Raw genomic sequence first — 13,017 nt, forward strand, 5'->3', positions numbered from 1 at the left:
GTGCTAGAGAGATGGCTCAGCAGTTTAGAGCACTGGATATTATTCCAGAGGACTCAAGTTCAATTCCCAGCACACACATATCTGTTTACAACCATCTGTAACTCCAGTTCCAGGGATCCATGGGCACCAGGCACCTATAAGGTACACAGACACACATACAGACAAAACACATATACACATAAAAAACCAAAATATGCAAACAAAAACAGATTTTTTTTTTTTTTTTTTTTTTTTTTTTTTTTGGAACAGGGTTTCTCTGTATAGTCCTGGCTGTCCTGGAACTCACATTGTAGACCAGGCTGGCCTCGAACTCAGAAATCCGCCTGCCTCTGCCTCCCGAATGCTGGGATTAAAGGCGTGCACCACCACGCCCAGCCTAACAAAACCAGATCTTAAAACATATCAATAAATGAATAAAAGGTCAAATATAAGGGAAGCCGAGTTAATGCTTGCTCTGTGCACAGCTGGCGTCTGTGCTTGAGATGGAACAGTGAACAGCCAGTTCCAGTAAGGACGAAGTTCACAGCAAAGGGCTGTGGTCTCCAGCCGGAGACTCACAAAAAAGCCTGGAAGAAACCTTAGTTGAAGCTCAAAAGACAAGTACGAGACAAGGTGGAAAATCCCATCAAGATGCTGAGACAGGCTTGCTGGTGCGTGGTGTGAGGGGAAGACACACAGTGAAGCAGATAGGGGAGATGGAGGAGCAGAGGGCAAAACTGAGCTGCAGGAGGCACATAGTGGCTAGACAGGGCTGGGTACCTAGGTCTGCTAGGGCAGTCAGGGAGGCCCAAGGTCTTCTGGAAAAGATTTCGCAACTGCACTTTGTTCTGCACCAAGCACAGTTTGGGGCTTGGGTCCTGAGCAGCATTGCCCCCAACAGTCAGGGCTCCTGGGGCCATGCGACATGGGATCAGCCACGAAGAGGAGGAGGAGGAGGACGAGGAGGAGAGGCAGAGTAAGGGTGAGCACAACAGTGACAGCAGAGGGCAGAGAAGAATGTTAGAGATTCAGAATGGGGGAAACAGCCACAAGGACGAACAGGATGGGAGATGGAAAGTTCCTAAACTGGAGAGAAAACACTTCTCACTCAGCAGGGCTACAACTGCTGAGGAGAGCTGCATGCATACATTCAAATGCTAACCCCACCACTGACCAGCTTTGTGACCTGTGCAAACAAGGTCCACTGAGCAATGACCAGGTCCCAGCAGCTTCCCTCAGAGGGAGGCAACAAACTCCACAGAGAACCACTAAGTCTAACAGTTTAAGGCTGGGTGCAAACCAGGTTCAGAGCAGGCTGGCCTTGCGCTCACAGCAGCCAAGCCTGCCATGTGTGATGGTTGTGCGCCCTCTAGTGGCTCTGTTTTCTTCTCTCAGTCATTAGGATTGGCCTGAGTGCTCAGAGAGGAGGCTGAGCTGCCCTGCTTTAGCAGTGGTAAGACAGGACTCAGATACCCCTGATGGAAAATGTCATGCCATTTTGGCAGCACAAGCAGCAACAGCAAAAAGCTGTTGGGCCAAAGCCTAGTCTACAACTGCTGGCAAAGAGGGGCTCTGACTCTGTCTCATGGGGTGAGCTTACCTACCACTCTGGGCATCTCCACCCAGCCTGTGGTCATAAGGGGCAGCCTCCTGCTATCAGTACTATATCAGTAAAGCTAATACTTCCTCCCAGGGTCTCAAGACACCTTTCCAGCAAAGGAAAGCAGAAGTGGCACATGATCAAGGTACCTTCTAGTCCTAGCATGTGCTAGGGGCCAGCCTGGAAGAGATGGTACATCCCCACAGGTAGCACACCTAGGTCTGGAAAAGAGGGGAAGGAGCACGGGTCACTTTATAAGCTCATAACTTTACTGTGCCTTCTGCCTGGGAAACAGCTATGAGCTCTGGGTACAGAGAGGAAATGTCTTCCTGTGGGGAACTAGCGTGAGTCTCCTGGGCTTGGCTTTCTCCATCTAACTTTTTTTGTTTAGCAGACTTAATTCTTTTATTTTTCTTGTACAAAATCCTTATGTAGTAGCCACAGCTGGAGCCTGGGTCCTCTGAACAGAGACTCTGGTGTGGGTTTTCACAAGATGATCAGTGAATTCCTGATAAGGAGACTTGGTGAACACAATCTCTTTCCAGAGGTCGGGGGTCAGGTAGCTGTAAGTCTTGGAGATGGCATCAAAGGTAGCCTTAGCAAAGTTGCCCAGGGTGGCAGTGCAGCCTCTGGCTGAAGTGTAGCAGTCATCTATGCCAGCCATCATCTGGAGCTTCTTGGGCACAGGAGCAGAGACAATGCCAGTGCCCCCTGGGGGCAGGGATGAGACGCACTAGCACAGAGCCACAGCGGCCTATCACCTTGCATGGAACAGTGTGGGGCTTGCAAATCTTATTCCCCCAGTAGCCTCTCCACACAGGGACGATGGAAAGCTTGGCCAAGATGATGGTCCCTCAGATGGCAGTGGCAACCTCCTTGGAGCACTTAACACCAAGACCAACGTGACCATTGTAGTCCCCAATAGAGATGAATGCCTTGAACCTGGTCCGCTGGCCAGCCCGAGTCTGCTTCTGCACTGGCATGGTTTTCAGAACCTTATCCTTTAGGGATGCACCCAGGAAGAAGTCAATGATCTCAGACTCCTTAATTAAGGGCAGGGAGAACAGGTAGATCTCCTCCAAGGACTTGATCTTCATGTCCTTAACCAGGCGGCCCAGCTTGGTGACGGGGATCCACTCCTTGTCTTCAGCTTTACCTCTACGAGCCCCGCGGCCTCGACCACGGCCACGGCCTCGGCCATGACCGAGGCCCCTAAGACCGCTGCCGAATCCTCCACAGAAGCCGCCGCTGTGGCCTCCTAATCCTGGGCCCCCGGGTCCTCCTGGCCCTCCCACTGCACCGGCGTAATCCGCCATTTGGTGTTTTCCTGAAGAGGAAGCTCTCCATCTAACTTTGCCTTGCAAGATACAGCAGGCTACCCACCCCTCAGGCCCTAACCTTCCTTCCTGTTCACTGCCACCGCAAGACCACCAGCTCTTACTCCTGAAGGCTCGGCAGTGTCTCCAAATGTTCCACAGACACACGCTCACTCTGCCATTCCTGCCCCGGGAATGAACTCTCCAGGGTTTTCATCCTCTGCCTCTGGCTGAGGCCATATCCCTATGACCAATCTGATCAGTTCAAAGCACTATGTCCCTTTCAGAGGTTAAGTTACAGGTCATATCTGCCCAGTTATCTGTACTGTCCTTGAAGCAAGTTGGATGTTACAGAAGGCTATTTGGATAAACTATTCGGGCAGCTGATATGGCTTTGCTCATAGGCAAAGTCAAACCAAACGGCACAGGCCAGCAGGAGGCAGCATGAACTTTCCTCAAGCCCCTCTAGTGGGGCCTCTGATGGAGCAGGGAGCTCAAAAATGCCAATCCCTAGGACCTAGGTGGTGGCGCCACGCCTTTAGTCCCAGCACTCGGGAAGCAGAGGCAGGCAGATTTCTAAGTTTAAGGCCAGCCTGGTCCACAAAGTGAGTTCCAGGACAGCCAGGACTACACAGAGAAACCCTGTCTCGAAAAAACAAAACAAAACAAAACAAAACAAAATGCCAATCCTGACTTGGCTCTTCAGCCCATATTGTTAAGCATACAAGGCTGATCACACCAGCCCCACATGACGTTTTAAGACTGCTTGCGGGCTGATGAGATGGCTCAGTGGGTAAGAGCACCCGACTGCTGTTCCGAAGGTCTAGAGTTCAAATCCCAGCAACCACATGATGGCTCACAACCATCCATAACGAGATCTGACTCCCTCCTCTGGAGTGTCTGAAGACAGCTACAGTGTACTTACATATAATAAATAAATAAATCTTTAAAAAAAAAAAAAAAAAGACTGCTTGCTGCCTGCTTACCTTACATGCTGTGCCCACAATGGCTCCATCCCGGCTCCAAGCAGCACTCTGCACCAGGTCCGTGTGGGCCTCCAACTCTGCAGGAAAACAGCCAAGGTTAAGCACCAGGGGGTGAGGGCAGCATCAGGGGAGTAGGTGAGGGGAGGCCTGCCTTGGGGCAACCCCAGTTGCAAAGTCAGCAGCAATGATGGTCTTTCAGCCTGCAGGGGGTGGGGACAGCAGCTTTATCCAGACATGCTACAGATGCATCTATAGGCTTCCTTCTTTAAGCCTGCCCTCACCAGGATATGCCTCTATTTGATAACCCTCCGAGGCTGCTGCATACCTTTAATCCCAGTACTCAGTGGGCAAAGGCCAGCCTGGTCTCCCACCCCCTCAGGAAAAAGCTTCCGAGATTCCCTGCTCCCCAGCGTGGCTCTCATTTCCCAGGTACATTTGCTGGCTCTAACACATCCCCAACCCCGGCACTGCCACCACCACTGCTTTCCAGCTCCCTCCTCCTTCTGTAGTTTGGGGGTTTGGAGTACAATAGATGCCTGCTGGAAGCGGACAGTGATATACTACTCATTATAAGGCTTTAGAATGTATACCCTATGCTAGTCATCTTTTGTAGGTGGTTGGGGATGGAACCCAGGACCTCAGAAATGCAAGGCAAGCAAGCACTCACCATTGAGTTGTACCCCATCCTTGATTTTTTTTTTTTTTTNGTTTTTTAAGACAGGGTTTCTNTGTGTAGCCCTGGCTGTCCTGGAACTCACTCTGTAGACCAGGCTGGCCTTGAACTCAGAAATCCGCCTGCCTCTGCCTCCCAAGTGCTGGGATTACTTTTTTTTTTAAACACTACCAAAAACACCAATAGAGAAGGGAGGGCTGTCTAGACAGGGGCTGCCAGAGAAGGGGAGCCCTTCCAGAGTGACCGACCGTACCTGTCAGGGGCTGCTGCTTGGCTACATCCCAGACCTTCACAGTCTTGCCAGCTGTGCTCACCAGAACACCGTCTACAGTGGGGTGGAACTGCAGTACCTCCACGGGCAGCTCCTCAGGACCCAGCACCACTCCAGGCACAGAGGGAAGCCCTTCTCCAGTGCCAGACAGACGCCAGAGCTTTATCTGAAAGAAAGATCGAGTTTACGATCCAGGTGCTGAGAGACACTACAATAGCCAGACCTGCCCAAAGCTATCCTGGTCCTAGCAGAAAGGTCCCATGCTGAAACAAGGCCTGTCCACAAGAGGACAAGGTGTCTCACCTGCCTTAGCTGCTGGAGTTAGGTAACCACATATCTTGCCATGGAGAGGGAGAGAGCCCAACTCAGGAAGCATAGGACGTGATCAGAGAACAGCAAGGATGGGCTGTGAGTCAGGGCATGGGTTCTGAACTCCCCTTTGGCCTCACACACCACCCTAGCCTGCTCCCCCCAGGGCAATCATCTACTGTAAGGGCAGATCACAGCAGCAGCTCTGAGAAGGCACTTGTGGCGAGCAAGGGCATAAACAGAAGCCAGGGCTGCTTGGAGACCCCAGGGTGTAAGGGGTGGGTCATAGGCAGCTCTTGGAACCAGCCCCACTCACCGTCCTATCAGCTGAACCGGAGGCCAGGAGGAAGTCATCAAAGGGTGAGAAGTCCAGGTCAGTGACCAGGTCTGTGTGGGAGAAGCAATCAGACGTGCTGAATATCCCTTTCAGACCCAATGCGCTCCCTACAGAGTTCCAGTACTGTCACTTTCTTTTTTGTTTTTTCCTAGTCAGGGTTTCTCTGTATAGCCCTGGCTGTCCTGGAACTCACTCTGTAGACCAGGCTGGCCTCGAACTCAGAAATCCACCTGCCTCTGCCTCCCAAGTGCTGGGATTAAAGGCGTGTGCCACCACTGCCCGGCATCACTTTCACCCACATTAATAAGCCACATTCTTTCTAGACACATCTAGGTCTCTTCCTACAACATATATCCTGGTGAGTCCTTTGGCTGCTCTTTCTGTAATTATATTAGAGTATAGCTCTACCATGTGTGTGGTCTGTGTTGCTTCTAGCAACAAACTGCACGTTACGTACCTTTGGAGGTTTTGCTGTTGTTGTTTGTTTTTTGAGATGGGGTTTCACTGTGTATCCCTGGCTGTCCTGGAACTTGTTCAGTAGACTAGGCTGGCTTCAAACTCAGAGAGATCCATCTGCCTCTGCCTCCTGGGTACTGAGATAAAAGTGTGCACCACTACTACCCAGCTTCTTTTCTTTTTTTTTTAAGTGTTGAGGATCAAACCCAGGGCATTGTGTGTGCTAAGCACACCCTCTACTACTTCCATGCAACTGCTACCCAGAGTTGAGTACTTGGGGCAGAAATCTTGGCAGACTAACATACAAACTCCCTTGAACTTTATAGAAAACGTTTGATGGCCCTACTCTGTGCCTTCATGCAGAATCACACAGTATAGTACAGAGTCTTTCTGACCAGTTTGTTTCTCTCTCTCTCTTTCTTTCTTTTTAAAAAATATTTATTTATTTATTCTATGTAAGTACACTGTAGCTGTCTTCAGACACTCCAGAGGATGGAGTCAGATCTCGTTATGGATGGTTGTGAGCCACCATGTGGTTCCTGGAATTTGAACTCAGGACCTTCAGAAGAGCAGTCAGTGCTCTTAACCAGTAAGCCATCTCTCCAGCCCTTTCTTTCTCTCTTTCCTTCTCTTTCTCTTTCTCTCTCTCCCTCCCTCTCTTTCTGTCTTTCTTTCTTTCAATTTTTATTAGATATTTTCTTNATTTACATTTCAAATGCTATCCCGAAAGTTCCCTATACCCCCCGCCCCTGCTCCCCTACCCCCCCACTCCCACTTCTTGGCCCTGGTGCTCCCCTGCACTGGGGCAGATAAAGTTTGCAAGACCAAGGGCCTCTCTTCCCAGTGATGGCCTGTTTCTTTCTTTCTTAATTCATTTTGTCTGGCACGTGGGTGTTTTGCCTACATGTATGTTTGTACACCACTTGCATGACTGATTGCCACAGAGGACAGAAGATGTTAGGTTCCCTGGAACTAGAGTTCCAGATGCTTGTGAGCAGTCATATGGGTATTGGGAACTGATCCTGGATCCTCTGCAAGAGCAGTCAGTGCTCTTAACTCTCTCCAGACTTTCTTTCTTATATTTTTGAGATCCATTGTGATGTGACATGTAAAAAACAAGTTTCTCTCTCTCTCTCCCTCTCTCTCTTTTTCTATTATTATTGTTATTATTATTATTATTATTACTATTTTGATGGGAGTGACTTTGAACTCCTGAGTCTTTTTCTCAAGTGCTAGGATTAAAAGTATGTGCCACCAATCTAGCTTGTTTTTTCATCTGATTTTAAACATTGTTGTGGTTAAGTATACATATTGGTGTTTTAATTATTTTATTGTAGTTAGTGTATGTGTATGTATGTGCAGGCATACATATGTCATGGCAGCATGTGAAGGTCAGAGGTCAACTCCATTGAGTAAATTCACTACTGTTCCTTGATGAGACCCAAGGACTAAACTCATACCGTCAAGCCTGCACACAGTGCCTCGGCCTGGTCAGCCATCTCCCCAGCCCAGCAGGAGTGTTAAAATAGCCCACATTGGGCCTGTGAGATGCCTTTGCAGGTAAAAGCATTTGCCATGCAAAGCCTGATGACTTAGCTTTGATCCCTAGAACTCCTAATGGAGGAGATCCAACTCCTGAGCTGTCATCTGTTCTTCCATACATGCTGTGTTCTCCATACATGCTGTGACATACGTGCACCTCAACATTGACTCTTGTATCTCTCCTTCACACACACACACACACACACACACCCCAACACCAATAACACAACAACAACAACACTAATAACCCATACCAGAATTTGGGAGGCAAAGGCAGATGGATCTCTGAGTTTGAGACCAGCCTGGTCTACAGAGAGAGAATTCCAGGACAGCCAGGGCTACAAACACATAGAAACCCTGTCCCCCAAGCCCCAAATAGTAGCTAGCTAGATACATAGATCACAGATGATAGATAGATGGCTAGGTAGATAGACAGACAGATAGACAGACAGACAGATAGAAAAATAACCCACATTTTGGGTTAAAAAAAACCCCTGAGGTTCAGAACTAGAATCAGGATCTAGATGTGCCTGATCTCATGTTTGCTTCTTGATGCTTTTTACTTATGAGGGAACCACTCCAAGTTGTTAATGTCTGGAGAGTAGTAACCCCGTCAATAGAGCACTCTAATCAGAAGCCAGAACAGTGTGTGGGGTCAGTTGGTAGCTCTGGTGCAGTGGTGACTTTAGAGTTTTTCTTTGCAGGATCCCTGCTGTCAGGCTGCCCTTTCATGTAACTAAGCTCTGGCTCCCCCGAGCCCTCCCTAAGTTGAGGTTGGTAGCATAGATCTTTTAAGTCCGTTAATTTTAGCTACTTGGGAGATTGGAACAGAAAGAATAAAAAAGTTCAAAGTCTGCGTGGGCAACCCAGTGAGAGGCTGTCTCAAAAATAAACAGTGATGAAAATATAAAAAAGGTTAAGGATATAACTCAGTGAGATACAGAGGGCAATGTCTGCCCTAGAGATACTAAGTGTTATCTGGCCCACATAGACACCAATACAGGGAGACCCTGGGCACACAAGACCTGGCCACTGCCCTGACTTTGGAAGCTACCTGCCCTCCAGCCTCTTTGGAAGCTACCTGCCCTCCAGCCTCTTTCTTTGGAAGCTACCTGCCCTCTAGCCTCTTTCTTTGGAAGCTACCTGCCCTCCAGCCTCTTTCTTTGGAAGCTACCTGCCCTCCAGCCTATTCATCTTGGGGCACACCTGCTTGGACCACCCAGCAGCCAGAGGAATGGAGTAATAGGGGCGTCTACAGTTCCAACCATACAAAAGACAGCAGGATACCACACTGGCAAGCACGGGTTCTGAAGCAAGACTGGCTGCAGCTAGCTGTCAGCCCACTCCTTTTCAGCTGTGTGCTTCTGAGTATGTTTCTTACCCTTTGGGTTTTGGTACCCTCATTTTTCTAGTCGGGATGATACTGCAGCACTAACTGCTGGGTTGTCATGGGGATTCAGGGAGGCCTGTGTGTGCAAGGACTTGGTAAAGGTACACTCCCGTGACTCAGGTTAATTCCTTTTTAGATGCCAGCTGCCTGCTCTACGGCCTTATCATGCTGGCTAGAAATCCAGATGAGTCACTGGAAGCGTCCCTCTCCACATCCATCTCACTTTCCTTGCTTCCTCTGACACTAGGGCAGCAGTGCCATCTCTTGCTGTGGTGATGCTAGTTTGTTGCCCCAGCCACAGCCCCATCTTTAACCCGCTACCCTCCATGTTTCCTCTCCACTGCATTCCTCCAGCCCTGATATCCCCTTAGCATTGGTTCATCCTGCACCACCATATTCTCCCCAGTTAAACGAGAGAGAGAGAGAGAGAGAGAGAGAGAGAGAGAGAGAGAGAGAGAGAGATCAGCTGCTTAAGCCAAAATGACATTTGTGGGGTGAATCCCAGCAGCCTTCCACAATTGGAGGTACGGCCGGATATGTTACCTTAAGAGGAACTGGGTTGGGTGGTTGTGGTCCAACCGTTTCCTGCCTGCTTTCCTGCCAACCTCAGATGGTTATGCCCATGAAAATCATGTGCAGTTCTTTGTTTTAGAAGTAAAGAATAAAATGACTGCTGCCTAGGACTCTGTGATGATGCTTCCTACTAAACATAAGGGATCCTGATAAACAGAAATGCTCTGAAACAGGACGCTGGAGCCCACAACCCTGTAACTGTAAAAAACAGGCAGCCAACAGCCGTCTGTACCTCAGTTCCAGAAGAGCCAACACCAGTTTCTGACCTCTGAGGGCACTGCATGAATGTGGGACAAACATGCAGGCAAAACAACCATACACATAAACAAACAAACAAAAACAATGATCAATGATCCACTTATAACAAAGTCTATATATGGTATCCAAATGACATCACAACACTCTTTTTCAAAGTTTGCATCAGTGGGCTAGAGAGATGGTTCAGCAGTTAAGAGCACAGGTTGCTCTCTCAGAGGACCCAGATTCAGTCCCAGTCCACATGGCACTCACAGCCATCTGTAACACCAACCCCAGCCTTCTTCTGGCCTCCTTGGCACTGGCATGCATGTTATACACAGACATACACGCAGGTAAAACATTCATACATAAAGAAATTGATACAAAATTTAGATTGGGCTAGGCATATTGGTGCACACCTTTAGTTCCAGCACTTGGGAGCTCTGGAGAGGCAGGGGGATTTCTGAGTTCAAAGCTAGCCTGGTCTACAAAGCAAGTTCCAAGACAGCCAGGGCTACCCAGAAAAACCCTATCTTGGGACTGGTGAGATGGCTCAGTGGGTAAGAGCACCCGACTGCTCTTCCGAAGGTTCAGAGTTCAAATCCCAGCAACCACATGGTGGCTCACAACCATCCGTAACGAGATCTGGCGCCCTCTTCTGGAGTGTCTGAAGACAGCTACAGTGTACTTACATATAATAAATAAATAAATCTTAAAAAAAAAATAAGAAAAAAGAAAAACCCTATCTTGTAAAACAAGAAACAAGCACATTTAGATAGAAAACATTCAGCATACTCTACATAAAGCTTGGCTTTTGTTGTTAACAACCTAATCATCATCATCAGACAATGAGCAGAACCCTACTTTCAGATCTCCTTCAACCCACCCTACCTAAGGAGTAAGAATTTATCCTCTTCCTTTACCCCAGGTCTTCAATAAGAGATCTAGCTCATAGAAACTACAGCTACGGAGACTAAGCCAACTAGGCCAATGCCTAGAGTATAATAAATGTTCCCCAAAGTGGGCATTCTGCCACACAGGCTGCTGAGGACCCCCGAAGCAGCTGGAGCAGACAAAAGTCCTTTGTAAGGGTTCATCTCCACCCTGCAGCTCAGCATAGCCACTCCCTGGAGTAGCTTTTAGCAGCATGGCTGGGAAGGGGGCTTAGAAATGAGAGGTGCCCTGCTAGACTCCAGAGAACATGTACGGCTGAGAGCCATAAGGGTGTGTGTCTGGTCCTCAGGAAGGAAATCCAGGGGCCCAGGACTTCCTTCTGCCACCCTGATGGGCTGGAACATCTACCTTCCTTTCTGCAGGCTAGAGTCCCAAACCAGATGCAGCTTCTGACCCCAAGGACTTTGCAGAACATACAGTGAGGACAAGAAGCCATAGGCGACAGGACCAAGAATGAATCCCTGGTCACAGGTTTCCTGACTCAGGCATCACTCACCTGAATGACAGCCAAGGTAGGTCACATGCCTCTTGTTTTCCTCATGGCCTTCCAGAGATATGACACCCAATACACCTGTTAAACAAACACAGAGGTTCTCACTTTGAGCTTAATGGTGGCCATTTATCTCCCTTCAAAGGACTCCAGACCCCAAGCCATGTGACCTCCTGAAAGCCTCTCCCAGTTGTCCCTTTTTTTCCTGACACTGAAGTGATCTAGGGTCTTCCCCAGCTTGAACCATCTGCACTTAATGTATAGAACACTAGAAAAGGAGGTGCTCTTTTTCTCACACAGACCATGGACGAGGTCAGCTTTGGGCTATCAGCTGGCACTCCCACCATCCTCACCAGAGAAGGAAGCCAGCACCTCAAGGCAGCAGGGTTGAGGGACCAAGAGAAAAACTGGGAACAGGTGAGGTGGTTTACACCTATAGTCACAGTCACAGGGCTAGAGAAATCCTGCAAGTTGGAGGCCATCTTGGGCTATAAAGTGAGATGCTATCGGAAAGCAATAGGATGGGGGTGGGGTTAGAGAGTGCAAGTGGAGAGAACTTGAGCAGCTTTGGATCCAACTCCGCCTAGAGGCCCTGGTAAGGAAAGAGGCATTTATCCTGTGCTAGCTTGGTCTATCGATGTTGTCACAAGCAGCCAAGGGAATTCAACTAACACAAAAACTCATTTTGGTTTTTTGTTTTTTTTAAGTTTTTGTTTTTTGGGTTTTTTTTTTTCTTTTTTTCTGTTTTTTGTTTTCTTTGAGATGGAGTCTGAGTAGCTCAGGCTGGCTTGCATCTCACAATCTTCCAGATTCAGCCTCCTGGAGTGCAGAAATAGCAACACAACGCTGCACAAGGATTTTTCAAATCTTCATTGTGATCAATCCCAGCCCAATGTCCAAATACAAGGAGGGGGATTGTCTGTAGGGATGGCTGAAAAGAGAAACACCATTTTCTTTCCTCCCTGGCTAGAACCACCACCATAGTTTACATATAAGCAAGATCTGACTGCTATATGTTGACCAGTGTATAGGGGTCTAAGGCCTGCCCCTCCCCACAGCCCAGGCCATTCCAACTCCCCACTATGAATGGAGTTTGCCCTCTCCCTAACCCTATCTATGATGATAATGTCTGAACCTTTTCTTCTATGTCTACCTCCCTACCTGGGCGGTCAGAGTTGAAAGCGATCAAGCTGCAGCTTGATTTGATGTGGTTCCCGCATGTGGGGGTGGTTACAGCACGAATATCACTGATCCAGGCCTGCAAATGAGGAATAACATGGTTAGTGTCAGGTCTCTCCTCATGCCTAGACACGGCCATAATCCAGGAAACTGTGTGTGTGTGTCTGGTGTCATCCACGGGAATCACCCACTTTGTTTTTTGAGACAGGGTCTTTCCCTGAATCTAGAACTCACAAATTCTGCTAGGCTGGCTGGTTAGTGAGCTCCAGCCATCCTCCTGTCTGTGCGGGTGTGTGATGATTGTAAGCACACATCATCACTTAGGTTCTGGACATCAAAGTTATGTCTTCATGCATGCATAGCAAACATGTTACTAATAAAGTTGTTTCTTCAGCCCTTAAAGCTGCACCATTAGAGCAGTATTTTTTGGGATAGATATTTGGATTTTTGGGGGGGGTCTGTCCCACTCAGTCCCTTAAAAAAATAGCAAATGTTCTTGAAATAATCTAAGTAGCTCAGAGGGTGATTCTATTTAACAAATCAGTTCCCTAATAAGATGAGGAGGCGGCTGTCAGAGGAAGTGCCTGTGTCTCTGGGGGGAATATGTCAGTTCAAAGAGTGGGAAGGAGCCAGGCAGTGGTGGCGCACGCCTTTAGTCTCAGCATTTGGGAGGCAGAGGCAGGTGGATTTCTGAGTTTGAGGCCAGTCTGGTCTACAGAGTGAGT

The 13,017-nt window shown here is 48.5% G+C and overlaps 1 protein-coding gene and 1 pseudogene across 1 annotated transcript in view; both read right to left on the minus strand.

Moving 5' to 3' along the window:
• The window catches only part of Coro7 (coronin 7), a 54,805-nt gene that overhangs the window by 39,707 nt on the left and 2,081 nt on the right, over nt 1-13,017 (minus strand). The window contains exons 2-6 of the mRNA XM_021185519.1: nt 12,275-12,371; nt 11,120-11,194; nt 5,451-5,521; nt 4,808-4,991; nt 3,882-3,958 (exon numbers count right to left, since the gene is read on the minus strand). Coding sequence (XP_021041178.1) covers nt 3,882-3,958; nt 4,808-4,991; nt 5,451-5,521; nt 11,120-11,194; nt 12,275-12,371 — 504 coding nt within the window. The remainder of the gene's footprint in view (nt 1-3,881; nt 3,959-4,807; nt 4,992-5,450; nt 5,522-11,119; nt 11,195-12,274; nt 12,372-13,017) is intronic.
• Nucleotides 1,992-2,966, minus strand: LOC110311940 (annotated as a pseudogene).

This window comes from Mus caroli, chromosome 16 (genome assembly GCF_900094665.2).
Source record: "Mus caroli chromosome 16, CAROLI_EIJ_v1.1, whole genome shotgun sequence".
NCBI classification, from domain to species: Eukaryota; Metazoa; Chordata; class Mammalia; order Rodentia; family Muridae; genus Mus; species Mus caroli.